Source organism: Hevea brasiliensis, unplaced genomic scaffold (assembly GCF_030052815.1).
Source record: "Hevea brasiliensis isolate MT/VB/25A 57/8 unplaced genomic scaffold, ASM3005281v1 Scaf351, whole genome shotgun sequence".
NCBI lineage: Eukaryota > Viridiplantae > Streptophyta > Magnoliopsida > Malpighiales > Euphorbiaceae > Hevea > Hevea brasiliensis.
Window position 1 is genome coordinate 80,488 of NW_026614864.1, and position 18,465 is coordinate 98,952.

Sequence of the window (18,465 nt, forward strand, 5' to 3'; positions counted from 1 at the left end):
TTTATGAATAATTCTTATTTACACTTGGATGCATACACTCTACCGATCAACAACAATAGTTAAAATCCTATTAATATTATGTCTCACATAAAAATACATGTAGATAATTTTTTATTAGTTAGATATTTATCATATATAGCTTATCTGAGTGGTCGGTCTAAGTTCTAACAATCATTTATGTGAAATTAAAACCAGACTGAATTAAAACCGAACACTAAGTTGCCACCTAACTTAAATCAGACCCAAACCATAACTATTGAGAACTGGAACCGTGTGTGGCTGAGACTCAACAGTCCAATATAGGGTCAAGCCAGCCGGCCGGAACCACTGATGCAAAAACCGGCCATGGCCATGGCTATGCATAGGTTTACCCCCAAATACGGAATTCATGGCCGCACCATTTCTGCAACCCACTAGGAAGTATAGGTTGGATCTTGCAAAGATGCTAATGATGATTAGAGTTAGGCATCATTCCAAAGAAATATAAGAGGTAATCAAGAGAGCAAGTAGAGCTTCAACCCATCAAATATAATTGAATGGATGTATTTACAAGTTGAGGGGTTAGAGCTATTTTAAGATGAGACGACTAAAAGAAACATGTGGTGAGCATGTACAGTGTCAGCAATCTATTGAGGTTAATTAGACAATTCATTTGCTGATATCGAAATATCTTGGATCTTCTGGGAAATGATATTCCACATTCAACTGCCAAAGAGAAAGCAATGAACCTCATTAGACTATTAGACAAGCTAATGTAGAAGGTGAAAATTTCGTTTAACTTCGTCAATGTAAATATTTCAGCATAGAGACCATGGATAACTTGTTCGCAAGGCTTTAGCTTCTAGGTAAAGACTCACCCCCATTTACAGAGAATTTGCACAAGAGAGTTTCCATTGTTATTAGGAGCATGCACATCAGGCCAGCCCCATTAGGCCATGTTTTTATAGAGACAACAAAAGAAGCAAAACAGCAGTCTAATTCTTGATGCAACAAACTCAACAAGAAGAAAAATATAATGGAGAAAATTACGGCATTGACTTATTCACTCATTTGAAACAGTAAAATTAGATATGCAGAGTCCATCTTTTATTTTTATTTTTATTTTTCTTTCCTCTCATCACAGGATAGGATTGGCTCAATAAAAACAGACTATATGTGTATGACAATTCACATTGGGGCCAGAATTCAATCAAGAGACAACGAAGAGGAAAAGGATGTTACAAGAAATTAGCAGCAAACACCCCATAAACCTTAAATAATCGCAAATGGGTGGAGTTTAATCTCTAACTTCACATGTGACCAACAAAAATTACTAAACTAGCATATAAAATCAAGAGGAAACATGTTGAATGTGTTCAATATTATTTCAACTACTTCAAGAAGAAAAATTGTAGAAAATCTTAACAGCATCAGAATATTGCTGTAAATGCCCAATAATTCATTATGATTCCAATAGTGCGAGATTTAAATTCCCAGTTGACAACTAAAAATATAAAATTTAACCAGAGATGAGCATGGAAACAACCATAGAGAATATGCCTAATCCTAAGATCTCATGTATCATGTTAACTCAAAATCACATACCTTGCCCTCATCAGCATCTGAATGTCGTTGAGGGAACACAACTCTCAGGTCATTGTATAAATAGAACCTGCGTTGTCCTTCCGCATCTAAATGTGTCTTCTGTGGAACAGATGCAGGATCAGATTTACATCTCTGAACTGATCTAGAAGACATTTTTGGTGAAGGGCAAAGAAAACGTAGGTGTAGTGCATAACGAAGAGCACCACCATGGGCATTATCATTGATCTTTGAACAACCAAGAGTTGATCTTCTGTCAATTCCAATGCATGTATCCACCCCAGTGCACTCCTTACTAGTTCCCTGGCAATTGCCATTACTGCCATCATTGTCAAGTGTAAAAGAATCAACACTTGCCTTTCCCTCACAACACGATTGTTTGGGACAATTCTGTGTGTCGATTGAATCTACATCATAGCATTCAATCCTCTTGACTTCAATATTTTGGCTGATAGAAGCAACTGTATTTACAGGATGGTTTTTCTGTGACACTGAGGTCACCTTGTCTTTCATTTTCGTGTCCAAACCTACATGCCCATGGTTCAACTCTGACGAAGTTGTTCCAGAAGAGGCTAAAGTTACCTTCTGTCGCAAAAATGTCTACTTTGATTTCAACAGAAAACAGGAAAAGAAAATTAATTAGACAGCATAATTATAAAGTCCAATCATATATGACACAGAACAGATATTTATGCATTTAGCAAATGATATCTTGTATTGCATTGTACAACTAATTTCACAGTTAAAATAAATATGACAACAGACAGCATAACCACATGCAGAAATAGAATACTAGACTTGAAGGGCCAAAGTCAAAATAAAGTGAAAATGTATGTGAAAGTTGACATAAAAAGGGGAGCAATACTACCAAATGTTATGCACCACAACCCAACACACCACATCCCCTCCACCCCACCGCCACCCCCAAACCCCACCCCCCAACAACCCAAACCGCGCCCCAATGACCACTTCCAAACTAGTACTGGACTCAAAACTTGTTACACATTAAATTTACCAAAAACAATTTAGGATAACATATGTTGAATACTTAGATGAAAACACAAACTTGTAGCACCTGTATACTTGTGAAAGACAATTCTTTGTTTTTCATTTTCCATACAAAACAAGGGGAAATATGGAAAACACATTCACTTTTCAATAATAAAAAAAATTTTTCCAATTCAAAAAAATTTTAAAAATATTATAAAATATATTTAGAAACTTATTTTACTTATAAATTCTTTTTAATGAGTTATTCATTTATTTTATAATAATATGATTAATAGTAAAAGTTAGTTTCCTACTTATTCAATTTTAGTTATGGAAAAGTATAGTATAATTTTGATGATAGAAAAGTCATTGTTTTCATTTGAAGAATTGGACTTTTATTATAAAGGAAAATAGTGGAATTGTCTTCTGCTGTTTTTCCCATTTTTTAAAATCTTCATTAAATTTTGGAAAACTAAAAAGCTAGTTTTTTTTAGTTTCCATTAGAAAAACTGGGATATAAACTCAACTAAACTAAACTAAACTAAGTCTTTATCCCAAAAATTTGGGATCGGCTATATGAATTCTCCTTCTCCACTCTAAACGATTTTGGATTAAATCTTCGGAAATGTGTAATACTTCTATGCCATGTTGTATTATTCTGCTCTAAGTCAGTTTAGGTATACCTCTTCTTTTCTTTTTATCCTCTAACCCAATGTGCTCTACTTATCTACTTGGAGCCTCTGTATGTCTACGCTTCACATGACCAAACCACCTCAATCTCAATTTTCTCAACTCATCCTCAATTGACACCACTCCTACCTTTTCTCTAATACTCTCATTACGGACTTTATCTAATCTAATATAGCTACTTATCCACCTTAATATTCTCATCTCCGCAACTCTTATCTTAGATATATATGACTCCTTCATTGCCCAACACTTACTACGATATAACATGGCCTGTCATATGGCTATACGGTAAAATTATCCTTTCAATTTATTGGGAATCTTGCGATCACGTAAAACTCTCGTGGCAAATCTCCACTTCAACCATCCGGCTTTAATCCTATGACTAACATCCTTCTCACATTCCTCATCTACTTGAAGGATTGAGCCAAGATATCTAAAGTGATTACTTTGGGGCAGTACCACTCCATCCAAATTAACTCCTTCCCTATCACCAGTTCGGACTTCACTGAACTTGCAATGCATGTATTCTGTCTTCGTTCTACTTGACTTAAAGCCCTTTGAATCTAGAGTACTTCTCTAAAGCTCTAGTTTTTTATGACTCCTTCTCGCGTCTCATCTATGAGAACTATATCATCCGCAAACATCATGTACCAAGGGATACTCTCTTGTATATATTTTGTCAATTCATCTAGAACTAATGTAAAAAGGTAAGTGCTTACAGCTGAACCTTGGTGTAATCCAACTGAGATAGGAAAATCTTTTGTATCCCCTCCCACTGTGCCCACAATAGTAGTTGCTCTTTCATACATATCTTTCAACACTTGTATGTACCTAATAGATACTCTCTTTTGTTCTAACTTGAAACACTATCATAAGTTTTCTCCAAATCCATAAAAACCATATGTAGATCTTTCTTCATATCTCTATAATTCTCCATCAAACTTCTAATGAAAAAGATCGCTTCCATAGTTGAACGACCGAACATGAAGCCAAATTGATTGGGAGAGATAGAAGTATTATGACGTAGTCGATATTCCACAACTCTCTCCCACAGCTTCATAGTATGGCTCATAAGTTTAATTCCCCTATAGTTTGAGCAACTCTGTATGTCTGCCTTATTTTTAAAAATATGTACTAAAATACTCTTCCTCCATTTATCAGGCATTTTCTTTGAGTTCAGAATTTTATTAAACAATTTAGTTAATCATGCCACTCCCATATCTTCCAAACACTTCCACACTTCAATTGGTATTCCATCGGATCCAAAGGCTTTACCTACTTTCATTCTCTTAAGTGCTTCCTTTATTTTTGAAAATTTAATCCTTCTAGTATAATTCACATTATTTTCTATTGCTCTGTAGTCTATATTCACGCTATTACCATTTTGATTATTATTAAAGAGATCATCAAAATAATTTCTCCATCTTTCTTTAATGTCCTCATCTTTCACCAACACTTTTCCTCCTTTGTCCTTAATGCACCTAACTTGATTGAGATCTTGACATTTATTTTCTCTCCTCCTTGCTAATCTATAAACATCTTTCTTCTCTTCTTTAGTTCCAGGTTTCTCATATAACTTTTCAAAGGCATGTGCTCTTGCTTGACTAACTGCCTTTTTTGCCTCCTTTTTTGCTATCTTGTACTGTTCATACGCCTTATTATTATTACACTTAGGTAATTTCTTATATTATTCTCTCTTTCTCTTCACTGCCTTTTGTACTTCCTCATTCCACCACTATCTCTTTTTTAAGGGTGATCCATGTCTTCTAAACTCTCCAAGTACTTTTTTAACTATATATGAATACAAAACTCTATTTTTCAGTTTTCTTCAAAAACTTTTTTCAAATAACTACCTCAGTTTCCTGCAAGTGAACAGGGCCTTAAGTTTGTAAAATTACTTGGTATTACTAGGGGAAGGCAGAAGTTCAAATTTGAACATGTAACTACCCAAAATAACACATTCCATTTAAAGGTCAAAAAGGAGATTGATCGTACTGCTAAGTTCAACTTTACTACGTACGTCTAAGCAGAAGTTCATTACCTTGAAAAGATTGTTTAAGTTTTATTTTGATTAGTGAGAAAGCTCCCTATAATTCAATTCAAAAAATTACCTACATATGTAAGAGGGGTGCTAATATTGGAACCTCAATGAACTCAATGCCAGCTCCCATTGCATATCTACTTCAAGTGGAAAAATAATGTCCAATAAAGTTCAATCACCATCCAAATGTTGAAAAAAAAAAAGAAGTCAACGCAACTAATTATTGCTCCATCTTACTTTGGTACCAGCAGGCATGTTACTCAAATCATAGTTGCAAAGAAAGGTGTGGAGAGGGGTCTTCTCTGGATTGCTAAGGACCTGCAGAGAGCAAACCATTTTGATGATAAAAGCCAATTCTTCCATCAATTACCTACAAGTTATAACTTCAGCCTATAAAATATATTCAGTTCCAAAAACCAATAAAGTAAGTAGTATTAAAGGAAGTAAAAACAATGATTGAACCACATGCCAGTAACTCCCATGCCAACTTGTAAACATAGTACTGACATGTTGAATAATGGGCAAACTAGTGTATCAAACACAAAATTGTAGGAAAACCATATCCATTTTCCTAACTGCCAATATAGGTAACAGGCCACTAGAATGGATAACCCCAAAAGAATGCAATGAATGTAGGCCATTCCAATCAACATGACCAACCAAGATCCCTGCCAATGTACATGACAAAGGTGATCTAAAGGTGCCGCCACAAGTCAAAGAGCAAAAATGGAAGGCCACCAAAACATGCAGTAAAAGAAAATGCAACCACAGCTGGATGCATAAAATATATATATATATATATATATATATATATATATATATATATATATATATATATAATCTCAAAAAGTTGAGAAAAAAAAGAGCTCAATGTATTATGCCATAGGAAGGCATAACCACCAATTAATAGTACAGAAAAGCAAATTACCAGCTGAACACGCCCTTTCATAGGAATACGAAAGCGGCTCCTGACAGCTTGTGAATCATCATTACTCAGGCCTCTTTTCAATTTTTGGCCTCTATGCTTGTTTGATGAATTTCCAAAAAGATCTATGGATGCATAATATAGCAAATGACAATCTCCATCAACACTGGTCACTGAAAAAGGAAGCTTCTGTGATTGCGGTGAAAAGTTCCCTCCTGTAATGCTTAACACAGCTAGGAAACCATCTATTCTCTACAAATACAACACCAACAAAAATGAGTAAGTAATAATGAAATAAGAATCAAACAGCAGCATCAATGAACATCACATTACTATTAACCTGGGTCAATTTTCCAGAAATGAACCGTCCAGACAGTAACGATTCCTCAAATGAACCAACCAAGGACCTACGAACAGGAAGGCTACTCAAGCTTCTAATGAACCTTGCACTCTGGGAAGGAGCCAGCTCGCGAAACAAAGAGCAGCTGTCAGTAGCACCTTCAAGGGAAGACAGACAAAACTCTTTGTGGAAGAGATCAATATCTTCAAATGATCTGCTTGTTATTCTGAAATCAGCTTCTTCTGGAGCAAAGATAATGTCTGGGTTATGTTTGTCAAGTGACTGTTCTATATTCTCCAAATTTGAACAGCAATCCTCTTTGCGGTTCTTAACATTCTTGCATCCTTCTGGAGTTTTTATTCTTTCAGAGAATTTAGGACCTAGAGGAGACAATGATAGAGGTGAAATGGCCTTTCCGGAGGATAAGGATATTGCCCTACTTTGGTATCGTCCTTCATGTGATTCCTGGAAATGATCAAGTGCAGAAGAGTATAGAAAGGTACTGTTAGAATGCAGCCCCCTGTTTTTTAGTAGAGGACAATCAGCAAGTAAAACGGATGCTGTTGTGCTATTGTCATATAGCATATCTCTTTTATCCAAGCAACTGGATAAGGACCAGGATGATGTGGTGAAATTAATTTTGCTATCAATATTTGCTTTCTTATAGTCGAGTGGTGCAGAAACATTTAAATTATTGGTCAGAGGAAAGGAACTCACCTGAGAAGCATGGCAGCCAATATCTAGATTATCCCCATCAAATTGTTCTGAAGAAAGCATGCTGTTTAGAGGTGACAATAACCTTTTCCTAACAAGTGGCCCAGCCAGCTCACCTTCATTCACTGTGAGGCTAGTCACAGAGGAAGAATTTGGATGATCAGCAGAAAATCCCTCAAATCCATTATTTAAAGAACTTGCTCCCCGTGATTCAAAACCAATGATCCTAGAAGCAGGGTCTTGGATATTCCTTCCACTTTTAGGAGTTATTCGTCCAATTTTATCTGCAGAACCAGTTATCATTCCATTAACATGGGAAGTAGCATCAATTTCCCCTCCAAATCTCAAGGAATTCTCTGGAAATTTTGAACGCTCCAAAGCAGTTTTGCTCTGAAACTCTCCCAAAGAAGAACTCAGAGTATCCCCTACTGTTTGGCTTATATTTCCTCCATGCAATCCATCCAAATCACAGGTGCTCACACCAGCAAATCGTGGTGGGCTTTGGAAAAATGAACCCAACAGTGCTGCAGGATCTTCATTAGTATCATCAGCAGAGGAAACTTGTGGCAAGCCCATGGCTCAAATTTGTAGTCTCAAATATCTTTTACCCTCTTGAGCTGAATAATTTATCTGTCCTTTTTTTTTTCATTCTAAGTGAACCTATTCAACTTTCAATTCCATAGAATTCAATATTTCCTGCTCAATTTTCCTAACAGAAGTTCATCTGTTCTATATCATCTAACGAAAGCAGTATTAATGCTTTCCTAACCTATCAATGTGAATGAATTTAAGTGAAAACCAACTGGTTCTACAAACCAACTAAGTCTACCATTGCAGCTAAAATCAGAATGTAAACAAATCCCACAAAAGCAATTTCGTATCCACAGAAAAGCCAGTACTATGTATCCACCAAGGGCATCCACTTTTGATCCATAACTCCTTTATGAGATTGCACAGAGAAAGCTGAACACATACTAATTACCCAACAAAAACGTGTAGCACAGATTTTCTGACCTCCAAACCAGCAAACAATGAAGCACCTAGAATTCATTGTTCCTAACAGAACGGATGCAACTACCTGACAAAATTCAAAATAAAAAAGAAAAGAAAAGAAAATTTAGCTATAAAATCATGAAAAAGCAAAATTGGAGAGCATTAATTTTTCCCCCTTTATCAATATTTCCATTTCATTGATTTGAGATTTGACTCAACCGGACTACATTAATTCTCAATCTTGTGGCACAACCACAAAAAGAATTTTCATTGATTAACATGAATCATCATAAGCTACAAATGATTTAATCCAAACTGCAAGTATATACAGCTGAACTGAACATGAATACAGAACCCAATATGACAAAAGCATCAAAGGCGATCAAAAACTCTCACCGCTCAATCGAACACTTATCCAAAAAAGCTTACTCAGAAATAGCATAGCATAAGTACCTCAAAATCAAAGCAAACTCCGGTCTACCATTACGAACCAAAATTTCCAATACCCAGAAATGATTTCAAACAGCAAGCAGAGTCAACAAAGCAAAGAGAATGAAAAGCACACAAATTCGATTCCTTCAACCGATTAACAAAAAAAAAGGAACAAAAAGCATACACAGCTCTAAAGGTTTTGTTTGTAAGGCACACATTCACCACAACCCTCCCCCTCCCGTCCCAACTCAATGAGTCATCAACCATCCACCATAAGCAATTTTTTAAGCTAAACCCAAAATATATTATCTTAGCAAAACGCAATCACAGCTTGATCTTCTACGCAAATTATCAAATAAATAAATGTATAAATAAACAAACAAATTATGTGAAAAAATTATTATAATCTGATCAATGGACGCACCAATAAAGCACGTGATCAAGGAATCCTGTAGACAAGACATTTCAATGGTGATCTGCCATGAATTTCAATCAATTCCCAGATCATACAATTACCACATAAGAATTATATACTCAAATCTTTGACAAAGCAAGAGAAAGAAAAAGGTTCTTCAAAGAAAGATTATATTTTTTCCGCTTTTTCTTTCTGGGTCTGCTTAGAAAGGAAGATGGAGAAGAAAGATAAGAAGGTGAGTGTGAAATTCTAGAAGTATGGGAGGAGAACGCCGTGTCCAAGTCCATTGCTCTCTGTTTATAATCCCACGATACCAGCCTCGTCGCCCACCAATTTTTTGGTGGTACCTTTTTGTTATTTTCTTGGCTGTAATTTGTAAACTATCTTTAATTTTTAATTTTCTTTTTTTTTTTTTTTCTATCCCTTGCAATGGATCTCATATATATATATATATATATATATATATATTTAATAGTTGAGTAAATAATAAAGTATTATTTTAAATATTGATTGATTAATAATTAAAATTTTAAAGATAATTTTTTTTATTACTCTTAAAAATTTATTAGCAATATAAATATAGTTTGCTTTTATTTATATTATTTTAAATTTCATCTTTTTTATTTTAAAAATGCAATTTTCACACTTGAATAAAAAAATAATATTTAGATAAATCTTTTTAATAATAATGACTCCAAAATTTAAACTCATGACGTTTATATTAATTTTTAATATGCTATATAAAGTATAATAATAAAAAAAATTATTAGTGAGAGAAAATAAATTTAATTTTGTTTATATGTTTAAAATTTTAAATATCATAATTATTTAAGTAATATTAATATTTTAATAATTTTATTATTTTTATAATATTTAAAAAAATGTAATTGCATAAAAATTAATAAATTATGCAAAAAGAAGCAACAACCATTAGCAATTGGATTAATTCCATGGTTGACAATTATTCATTTCTTTTTCTCTTATCATTAAGTTGACCTAATCCTTAACAATTAAACTATGTACTCTTAAATTTTTATTTTAAAATTACATCACATTTTAATATAAAACTCTAATCTAATTATAAAAGTAAATTCAATATCATATGTAAAAATCAAATTAAATACCCTCCACAAAAATTTTTTAAAAAAAAAGAAAATATATATGGGATAGCAATTTCATAATCAATACATCCTTTTTAGTTTTTAATTTTATTATTATAATCTTGGGTGTATTTGAAAGATTTGTTAGCCTTGGTATAGAATGGACTTAATATGTTTAAGTCTTTTTTTTTTTTGTTTTACTTTTAATAAAATTTTATTTTTAAAAAAAAAGTATATTATTCTAGTTGAATTTTTAAGTGGCCCAAATCTAATCTACTGCTGATCATATTTTACATTTATTACCATTTTCATTTTTTTTTTTTTTTTTATAAATAAAAGGTGAAAGGGAGACCCATTCAGATAACAAACAAAAGTAGCTGTAAGTCATATCTTCCCTTAGTCAACAATTGGATTAAATGGCTTTTGAGCCCCTCCAAATGTACAATCACACCCACCATAATTAGATTTTTTATTTATTTTGTCAAAATTGAATTTTATTATTCTACCATTGTTTGGGTGGGGAAAAGTAAGATTAAATTCTGGGTATTTTACAGTGCCGTGAAGGGTTTAATTTATTTTGTTATGGGTACAGAGAAATAAAGAAATGATGGTGTTTAAACAATAACAGAGCATTAATCATGATCAAACTCAGAAGCTACCAGGCTGCTTTGCACTGTTTAACAAGCCCCAAATTACAATACAAAATGTAGTTGAGGATAACTTATTGCATACAAATCAGTTTGTTAACAAAGATCAGCTCCAGTTTGTTAAGAGGAAGATAAGGATGAGATGTCTTCTGGAGATATGGACAGCCAAGATAGCTTATAAATAAAGTAGAAAGGGAATTAAGGGGATATCTTTGGGAATTAATAAGTATTATCAGGCATATTGCACGGAGGCGTTATTTGTTTTCCTGTTCTTTTAGTCTTTGAGTTGTTCTGCTCTTACCCAGTGAATTATTTTGTGTCTTGAGTGTTTGGAAATTATCTTTTGGTTATCAATAAAAGAAATCAGCAGCTCTTCCTTTCCTTTTCGCATCTTCAAATTCCCAACTCTTATCACAACCCCTTTGCCTATCCACATGGTTTTGCTTCTTTCCAAGCTCCAAATGCACTAGAATTTCTAATTTAAGATTTTTGGTAAAACTTGGATGGCTACAGGTTACGGATTGGGTTGAAAATTTAGGCACATGATGTCTCGTGGAGTCACATGACAAGGCCCATGAGGGGATCAAATGGCAGCAAGCAGTGAGCTAACCAGGCAGACAAAATCCCAGGCATGTGCCAAACAAACCTCCTCTCCCCTCCCATACACATATAGAATTATAAACAGATACGCCACGTGTGAAAGAGGAGATAAGGCTGCTAATGCTAATGGATAAGACAGTATAAACCTCTGAATATGATTTTGAGTTGTGCTAATATAAAAATATCACATGATGAATCTAACTCTTATCTCCATGGCAATGTTTCATTTGAATAAGTTATCCTCAGCGGAGACCAATATGATATTAATTCAATGTTCTTACACCTTGAAGGTTCAAAGAGGAAACAAGGGTAGAGCCCTTGACAGGAACCCAACAATCTCTTTTCCAATGGAAAATCTGCGTGTAATTAGGAAAAGGTCCAGGTTAGGTTCAATTCAGTGTACAGTAGCCAATGAAATGAACACTTATAGCTGCCGATGCTATGACTCGCAGATTATCATGTGCGCCATAACAAGTGAATGGCATTTCCAACAAAAGGAGATGATCAAGGGGGCTAGTTTTCTATTCAGATCATCTAAGATCATATTCCATCCTTTCAGTAGAGTAGAAACAACTACCACGATACATGGCTATAGAAAAATAGAAGCATACCCAAGATAGAAACAAGCTCAGCTCATGACATGAGCAACAGTTTCAGAAAAGTTCGGTGAGGTAACATCTGAAAATTTGATGCAAGCATAAGAACATGGCTGTGGTTTACTAAAAGGGTCTGGCTGCTTCTTCCATCATCTTCTTTACTCTTGTCAGTTTCTCTATTTCCTTAAGAACCTGAAAATGTAAAATAGAGAAGAGACCGCCAATTATTGTTAGTCTACCAGACTAGTTTAACTAGGAACAGCGAGATTTCTTTACCTCCAATGTCATATCCTCTGTGGTTACTGAATACAACTCATCATAGCCCAACATAGAAGCTACTTCTGCTTAAACAAGAAATGATTACAAATTAATATAAAACATAAGAAAACTGCAACAAGCTTGATAAATCATGGGGACATACTTTGCAGGGAAATTGTAGCATCAGCTGTAGCATATCCTCCTCTCATTTCTTCATATGTAGCCACTAACTGAGTTAGTACCTGGTGATCGTCCATCACATTAGTAATCAGTTATAAATCAGAAAGGCTGAGGATTCCAAAACAAGTTCCTTAGCAATAATGAACAGTTCCCTAAGCACATTTTCCGATCAGGCAGGTAAATTAACAATTTGAGAGTGAAAAGGAAAACCTCTAAATGATCTCCAGAAACCATTTCTGATGCAGGAAGTTGAATATTGTCTTCACTCATCTCCCTAGCTACCATGTCCAAAGGTACATCAACCCATAGTGAAATTCCATGTCTCAGAAGTGCCCTATAATGATTAGAAGGAAGCCAGGACTAAAACAAATGGGAAAAAAACATAATAGCTACAAATACTATTCATGTGGAATAGAGGCAGTGAATTTTCTCGCTAGTGCAATCTATGTTCAAGTTCATACAGGTTAGTGGAACTCTGGACCCCACCATCTCCAGCACATACCACCAGACGACCCATAGACGATAACTGCTTCAACACTTCTGTCTGTAACAAAAATGCAACTTCAAAATAAGGTAACTGATTATCTAAATCCTTAAGTAAAACAGTTCGCATAACATATGTGCCGAAAAATTCTACCCCTGAGGACTGAGGCCTCTGTTGACCTCAGGTAGGCTTCAATCCACTCATTTCTAAGTAATGCCTCAAAACAGAACTTCTGTTCTCATTTTCAATAATTAAAAACCAAACTGGAATCCAAAAACCAAACAAAAGGAAACCCAAATGGTTCTGAAAAAATTTCACCTCAGATTCACGAAATCCCTTCTCATCAGTCTCCCTAAAAGATTTGGCAGCGGATGCACCACCAGCGGCTTCCTCTACCAAACTATCACTGAAGCAAATGACTTAATGAGTAAAATTGCACTATCCATAGCTTTGCAACCTTTCCAAGCTATATTTCACAACACACATCTATACCTGTCAAAATAATAATATCGTAATGCATCCGCTAGAAGTTTGCCCAAACTGGTTTTCATAGAACTTTTCATTCCTTTCACACACGAAAAAAGATGTAGGGAACCCACAATTAATACATAAACAAATATCGCAACTCGTGACTGCAGTCTCCAAAAGCATTGATCAGTGCGTGTCAGGAAACTATAATCTAGTGCTTACCGACAAGAAAAATTGAAGTGCCTTTAAGGTCTGATGAGATATCTGCTGCTTTTTTCTGAATTAAAATTGAAACAGTTAAACACAAACCCTTTCAATTCTATCCAAATAGATAAAACACTAAACTCGAACATTACATCTTCTATTCTTCTTTATCTCACCTTCACAGTTAGAGAAGGTTCATCCACAGCAACCTTCGAAACTGAACACAAAAGGCACAATTACAAGTATAAAATCCAATTCAGAGAAAACAGAGCATGAAACGTAAGGAAGTTCAAAGTGTTTCAAGTGGGTGTAAAGAACTCACCGGAAGTAGTAGCTTCATTAGAAAGCGAGCAAGTAGTGGCGAGAGATTTGGGGAATGAAGTGCGGGAGGCAGTGAAAACTGAAGGTCTCTGAAACCGAAGCTTGTGTTTGACAATAGTACTCAGTGAGCGAGAGGACCGGGCATGAATGTGAAGCAAACGACTGGAAAATTGAGGGTTTGGAAAGATGGATGAGTAAATCGTCGGTAGTAGTGTTGCCGTTATCTCCATCGACGGGTTAGTTGCCCAGTTCCTGACTTCGGTAAGGAATGATATTTTCATACTCTGTAGCCCATTTAGATAGAATTTGGGCATTTTTCGAAAATGGGCTTGGCCCTTCCATATGACTTTCAGATGTCTGACTCTCATTAAAATAAATAAATAAATATATTTTTAATTGGTAATCATATAAGTTCAAAGTTAAATTTTATGTGAAAATTTTTACTTTATTATTTAAAAAAAATTAAAAAAATTAGAAAAAATTTGATAAATGAAAAATATTTAATATTAAAATTATTAATTTTAATATTTTATTATTAAAATAAAAAAATAATATTTTTTTTAAAATAATCTATTTAAACTAAAAAAAAAATTATACTTATTCAGCCCAAAACTTAATTTTAAACTTAATTTAATTTTTGACTGAAAGTAGAGTGACTTATTTAATCTTTTTTAGACTCTAATATATAGAATTCCAACATATATATTAAACATGCTTGTGCACTTTACTTTTATATATATATATATATATATATATATATATATATATATATATATATATATATATATATATATATTTGTAATTTAATTTTTTACATAATTTTTTTATATATGATATATTATTATTATAACTTGTTCATTGTTAATAATAATTAAATTTAATCCTTTATTATCATAATATTAAATTATTATAGCTATATTAATTAATATTTTCATGCCAAACAGACCCCAATAGTTAAATTTTTTGCATGTCCTCAGAAACATTCATTAGGGTTTTAGCAATATTAAACCTTGGGGATTTTTCTGAAGCTCAACCTCCACCTATGACCAATTTAAAAGACCAAATTTCACTTCACATATAATTCTGTTGAAATCCTGTTGCAAATTCAGAGTTCATAGCATCTGAAATTGAATGAAGATACCAAATAAGAACCGATGGCATTTAATAAGCAACATGTCGTTGGTTTAGTTACTTTTGTAAAAGGAAAATTCCATCAATTTCTCAGCTACCAAACATGGTAGAAGTATTGGAGTAAACTTCACATTCCCAAAACTTACAGGAGCATGCGCAGCTCCAAACCGAGTCAATCAGATAAGTATCAAATCCAACTCTACTAAAAATTAAATTGAAACTGTAACTGAAAAATTGAATTTATACAAGTGTTTTTCTAGATAATCAAATCAAACTGAAGCAAAATTAAGTATAAGAATCTAATAAAATCAAACCAGAATTGAAAATTCTAAGAATCAAAACAATACCGTAAGTTCAATTCGTTTTCAGATCCTCTAAGTAGATCGAAATATCTAAGAATCAAAACAATACCTAAAGTACAGTTCATTTTCATATCCTAAGTAAACCCCAAACTAGAACCAAAATTACACACCCCTATTAACAAGTATTTTTTCAGATGCTGTCTGCATGTGTCATTATCATTTCAAATGAATTTTTTATAATCCCATAATTTGCATTAAGATTTGGAGCTCTGACGGGGCGAATTAGGTTATCCCAGCCATTGCTGGCAAAATCTTTACACCGGTCAAACATACTGTTTCATAGAGATGTGAAAGACATTTTATTTCTGGTGATTATAGCAGTGCAAGTAACAAAAAATCCTCACTAGATTAATCATTTCTAGTGGGAAATTTTAATTAAGTAGTACTAAGAACAAAATTTCTTAATCGATGATATACATGATGTGTAATAATGCACAATTATGTGAGCTTAGTTCTCATCATATTCAATCACACAATGAACAAAATTTGGGATGAGAAACAAAGCAATGCATTTAACATATTATTTACAGTACCTAGCTTGAACATGACGAGACCCAAAAGGGAAAAAAAAAAAAAATTGCATCAGGCAATCTTGGAAAAAAAAAAATCAGAGATTCATGTAACGTTCATTATCTCAGCTCCCACCTGCATTCAATGAAAATGTTCGCAATCAGAACCAAAATTTGATCATTATCACAGATTAATAATCAAGCAGGATAAGCACATTAAATGCACAGCTATAAACAATGCTTTGCCTTGTTTGTCTAACGTATCATACAGGCTCCAAGTCAATCTCACATACAGTTCCTTCGTTGAGAAAAATGAGTTACAAACTAATTCAGAAAATTTTCAGACACAAAATCCACCCCTCCATCCCTATAAAAGGGTTAATTCTGGAAACAATTTCCATTATCATCACATGGGAACAGCCTAAATATGCATGCTATCGCTAGTACAACATTAATGGCCAAGTGGGTGCTATCTATAATAGACAACAGAAGACGAAATAGGCATCACAGATCAGAGCTCCATGGTTCAAACAGAGTGCCCTGGAACTAACAAGCCATTTGAGGGCAGCCCCAACTAAGTCAATGCTATTTGCAAGTGGTGGTCCAAGAGGACCTTGAGCATGTTAACATAAATGGACCTTTTCAAGCATCAGTTCATGTAACAAAGCTTTTAGATTAGGGCAGTTGAACATGTAGAATATATATATAATTCAAGATGGAAATCAATCTTTTCTGAATAATCTTTTCATTTCTTTATTTTCCCTCAACATATTAATATTTTAAATTAAGTGATGCATAAGCAATTCTCAACAGAAATGTAAAGTCAAGACATCAATAAAGAGGCCAGCTTAAATTTTAGTTGTCCAAAGAGAGAGTTTTGATTTTAGAAAAAGCCAATAATATGATATCCAGTTACCTCTAATTTGACCAGAATGAGGTACCAATTCAGGCGTGGCAGATGCTTGTTTGATGTTTGCTATGGATTGTGTCAATGGTGGATAACCATCAACTTCTTCAGCCTTTTCTGGGACATGCAGAGACTCCACAGATTTAGAAACATGTATTGTCATTGCTCTCTGGCTGCTGGAAGGAATTGAGAAACTTCGAGGAACAACAAAAGGTGGAATTGGCAAAGGTGACGCATAATTTGTCATTGTAGAAGGAATCTTGCTTGCTCCAGAATGCTCCAGATTTCTGACCAATGGAGCAGAGTGACCAACTATTATGGATGATTTTGCTGGTTTTGAGGCTAAATTCCCTGGTGGTCTAGGAAGCTCATGAAGCTCACTTATTCTGGGTGAAGATGCAAGGGGAGGTGAAGCAGTTGGGGACACCTTTGGAGATGTAGTCTGAGGAATTATTACACGTGGAAGCACTCCAGAACCTTGTTTGGGAAGTTCGTTAGAGGAGATGGGGCCACTGGCAGATAAAGCAGGCTTTGTAGACCATGGCTTACTAGTTATTGGACCAGAGAAAGATTGCCATTTAATTTTTTTGTTATCGGATGCATTATATGTATCAAGCTGTGGAAGTGAAGTTCCTTCCACTAAAGGAGGGGGTAACTGGTTGGAGGCATTGTTACTGTTGCTCTCTTTGTGTGCCGATCGTGCTTTAAAGACGGTGAACTCTGACAGATGACTGTCACCAGGATCTTTTTCATGCTTCTTCTGTTCCAGTGGGGATGAATGCCACAAATTATGGGTGCGTCCACTGAGGTCAGTTGGCCTTGTGTGGGCAACTGAACCACTTGTTCTTGAAGAGACTACACCCTTAGCATCAATAGGTGTAGGCAGCACATACGTGTTAGACTTTCCCACAGATGATTGAATTTGTTTTATTCTTTCAACTGGATCAGGTTTTCTTTCAGGAAATATCGTGCAGAATGGCTTCCTGGTCGAGGTTCTCTAACTGAGATATTGAAACCCCTTGGTTTTTGTCTGGGTTTAACTGCATGGAGATGCACAATTTTAGTTGCTTAATAGCTTACACCTCTGACCTCATAGCATGGAATAGTCAAACCCAACAAATTAAAAGCAAAATGATCATTAACATATTTACAATGATCATTAGTGAAATTCTACCCCAAGCAGTTTGAAAAGTGGGCCAAACAATCTAAAGGTTTTCCACAAGAGTTGGGAATTATCAGTGAAGTTAATGATATGCATTGCCCATTGATTTAGAAGGATAATTGATCCATGTAAAGTCACTAGGTACAAAAAAATATTAACCAAAAGGAAAGCAAAATTGTACCTCTGTACTTTCTGTCACTGAAGCTTGAGGAAATGGCATGTCAACATATTCCACCTGGTTAATAGGCAAGCATGTCAGCACAAAAATAAGTTAATAAAAAGTAAGAAATAAAGCAAAATATCCAACAATGCCTCATTACTAATTATGACTCCTTTAAATAGGAAGATTTGGCTCTTCAAGTTTAATTCATCCATTATTGACAGGCATACTCTTTAAGAAAGATTTCAATTCTTT

The 18,465-nt window shown here is 34.4% G+C and overlaps 3 protein-coding genes across 5 annotated transcripts; all 3 read right to left on the reverse strand.

Annotated features, from left to right (window-relative positions):
* Positions 1 to 507: 507 nt before the first annotated feature.
* LOC110662357 (uncharacterized) lies at positions 508 to 9,461 on the reverse strand. 2 transcript variants are annotated; one of them, XM_021821304.2, is made up of 7 exons: positions 9,131 to 9,461; positions 7,285 to 8,359; positions 6,568 to 7,032; positions 6,231 to 6,479; positions 5,540 to 5,620; positions 1,585 to 2,181; positions 508 to 705 (listed from the first exon to the last, which is right to left on the reverse strand). In XM_021821304.2, exons 2-7 carry the CDS (start codon positions 7,855 to 7,857, stop codon positions 649 to 651), a joined length of 2,022 nt encoding a protein of 673 aa, XP_021676996.2. In that variant the 5' UTR covers positions 7,858 to 8,359; positions 9,131 to 9,461; the 3' UTR covers positions 508 to 648. The 2 variants fall into 2 exon arrangements, with proteins under 2 accessions (XP_021676996.2, XP_021676997.2); XM_021821305.2 differs by lacking the exon at positions 5,540 to 5,620.
* A 2,270-nt stretch (positions 9,462 to 11,731) lies between these two features.
* LOC110662393 (probable inactive shikimate kinase like 1, chloroplastic) lies at positions 11,732 to 14,223 on the reverse strand. 2 transcript variants are annotated; one of them, XR_009146820.1, is made up of 11 exons: positions 13,981 to 14,223; positions 13,835 to 13,875; positions 13,677 to 13,731; positions 13,479 to 13,551; positions 13,305 to 13,392; positions 12,964 to 13,046; positions 12,713 to 12,836; positions 12,486 to 12,564; positions 12,341 to 12,405; positions 12,080 to 12,256; positions 11,732 to 11,824 (listed from the first exon to the last, which is right to left on the reverse strand). XR_009146820.1 is itself a non-coding variant. In XM_058142149.1 (10 exons), the coding sequence occupies exons 1-10, from the start codon at positions 14,207 to 14,209 to the stop codon at positions 12,188 to 12,190; spliced, it is 906 nt and encodes a 301-aa protein (XP_057998132.1). In that variant the 5' UTR covers positions 14,210 to 14,223; the 3' UTR covers positions 11,732 to 12,187. The 2 variants fall into 2 exon arrangements, 1 of the variants encoding a protein (XP_057998132.1); XM_058142149.1 differs by having other exon boundaries at positions 11,732 to 12,256.
* Positions 14,224 to 15,799: 1,576 nt separating this feature from the next.
* On the reverse strand, positions 15,800 to 17,706 carry LOC131177200 (uncharacterized protein At2g33490-like; the record flags this gene model as incomplete). The annotated part of the gene is given in 2 exon segments (XM_058142150.1): positions 15,800 to 16,117; positions 16,898 to 17,706. Coding segments are annotated over 2 exon segments (820 nt in total), but the record flags the coding sequence as incomplete, so codon positions are not given.
* Positions 17,707 to 18,465: the final 759 nt, after the last annotated feature.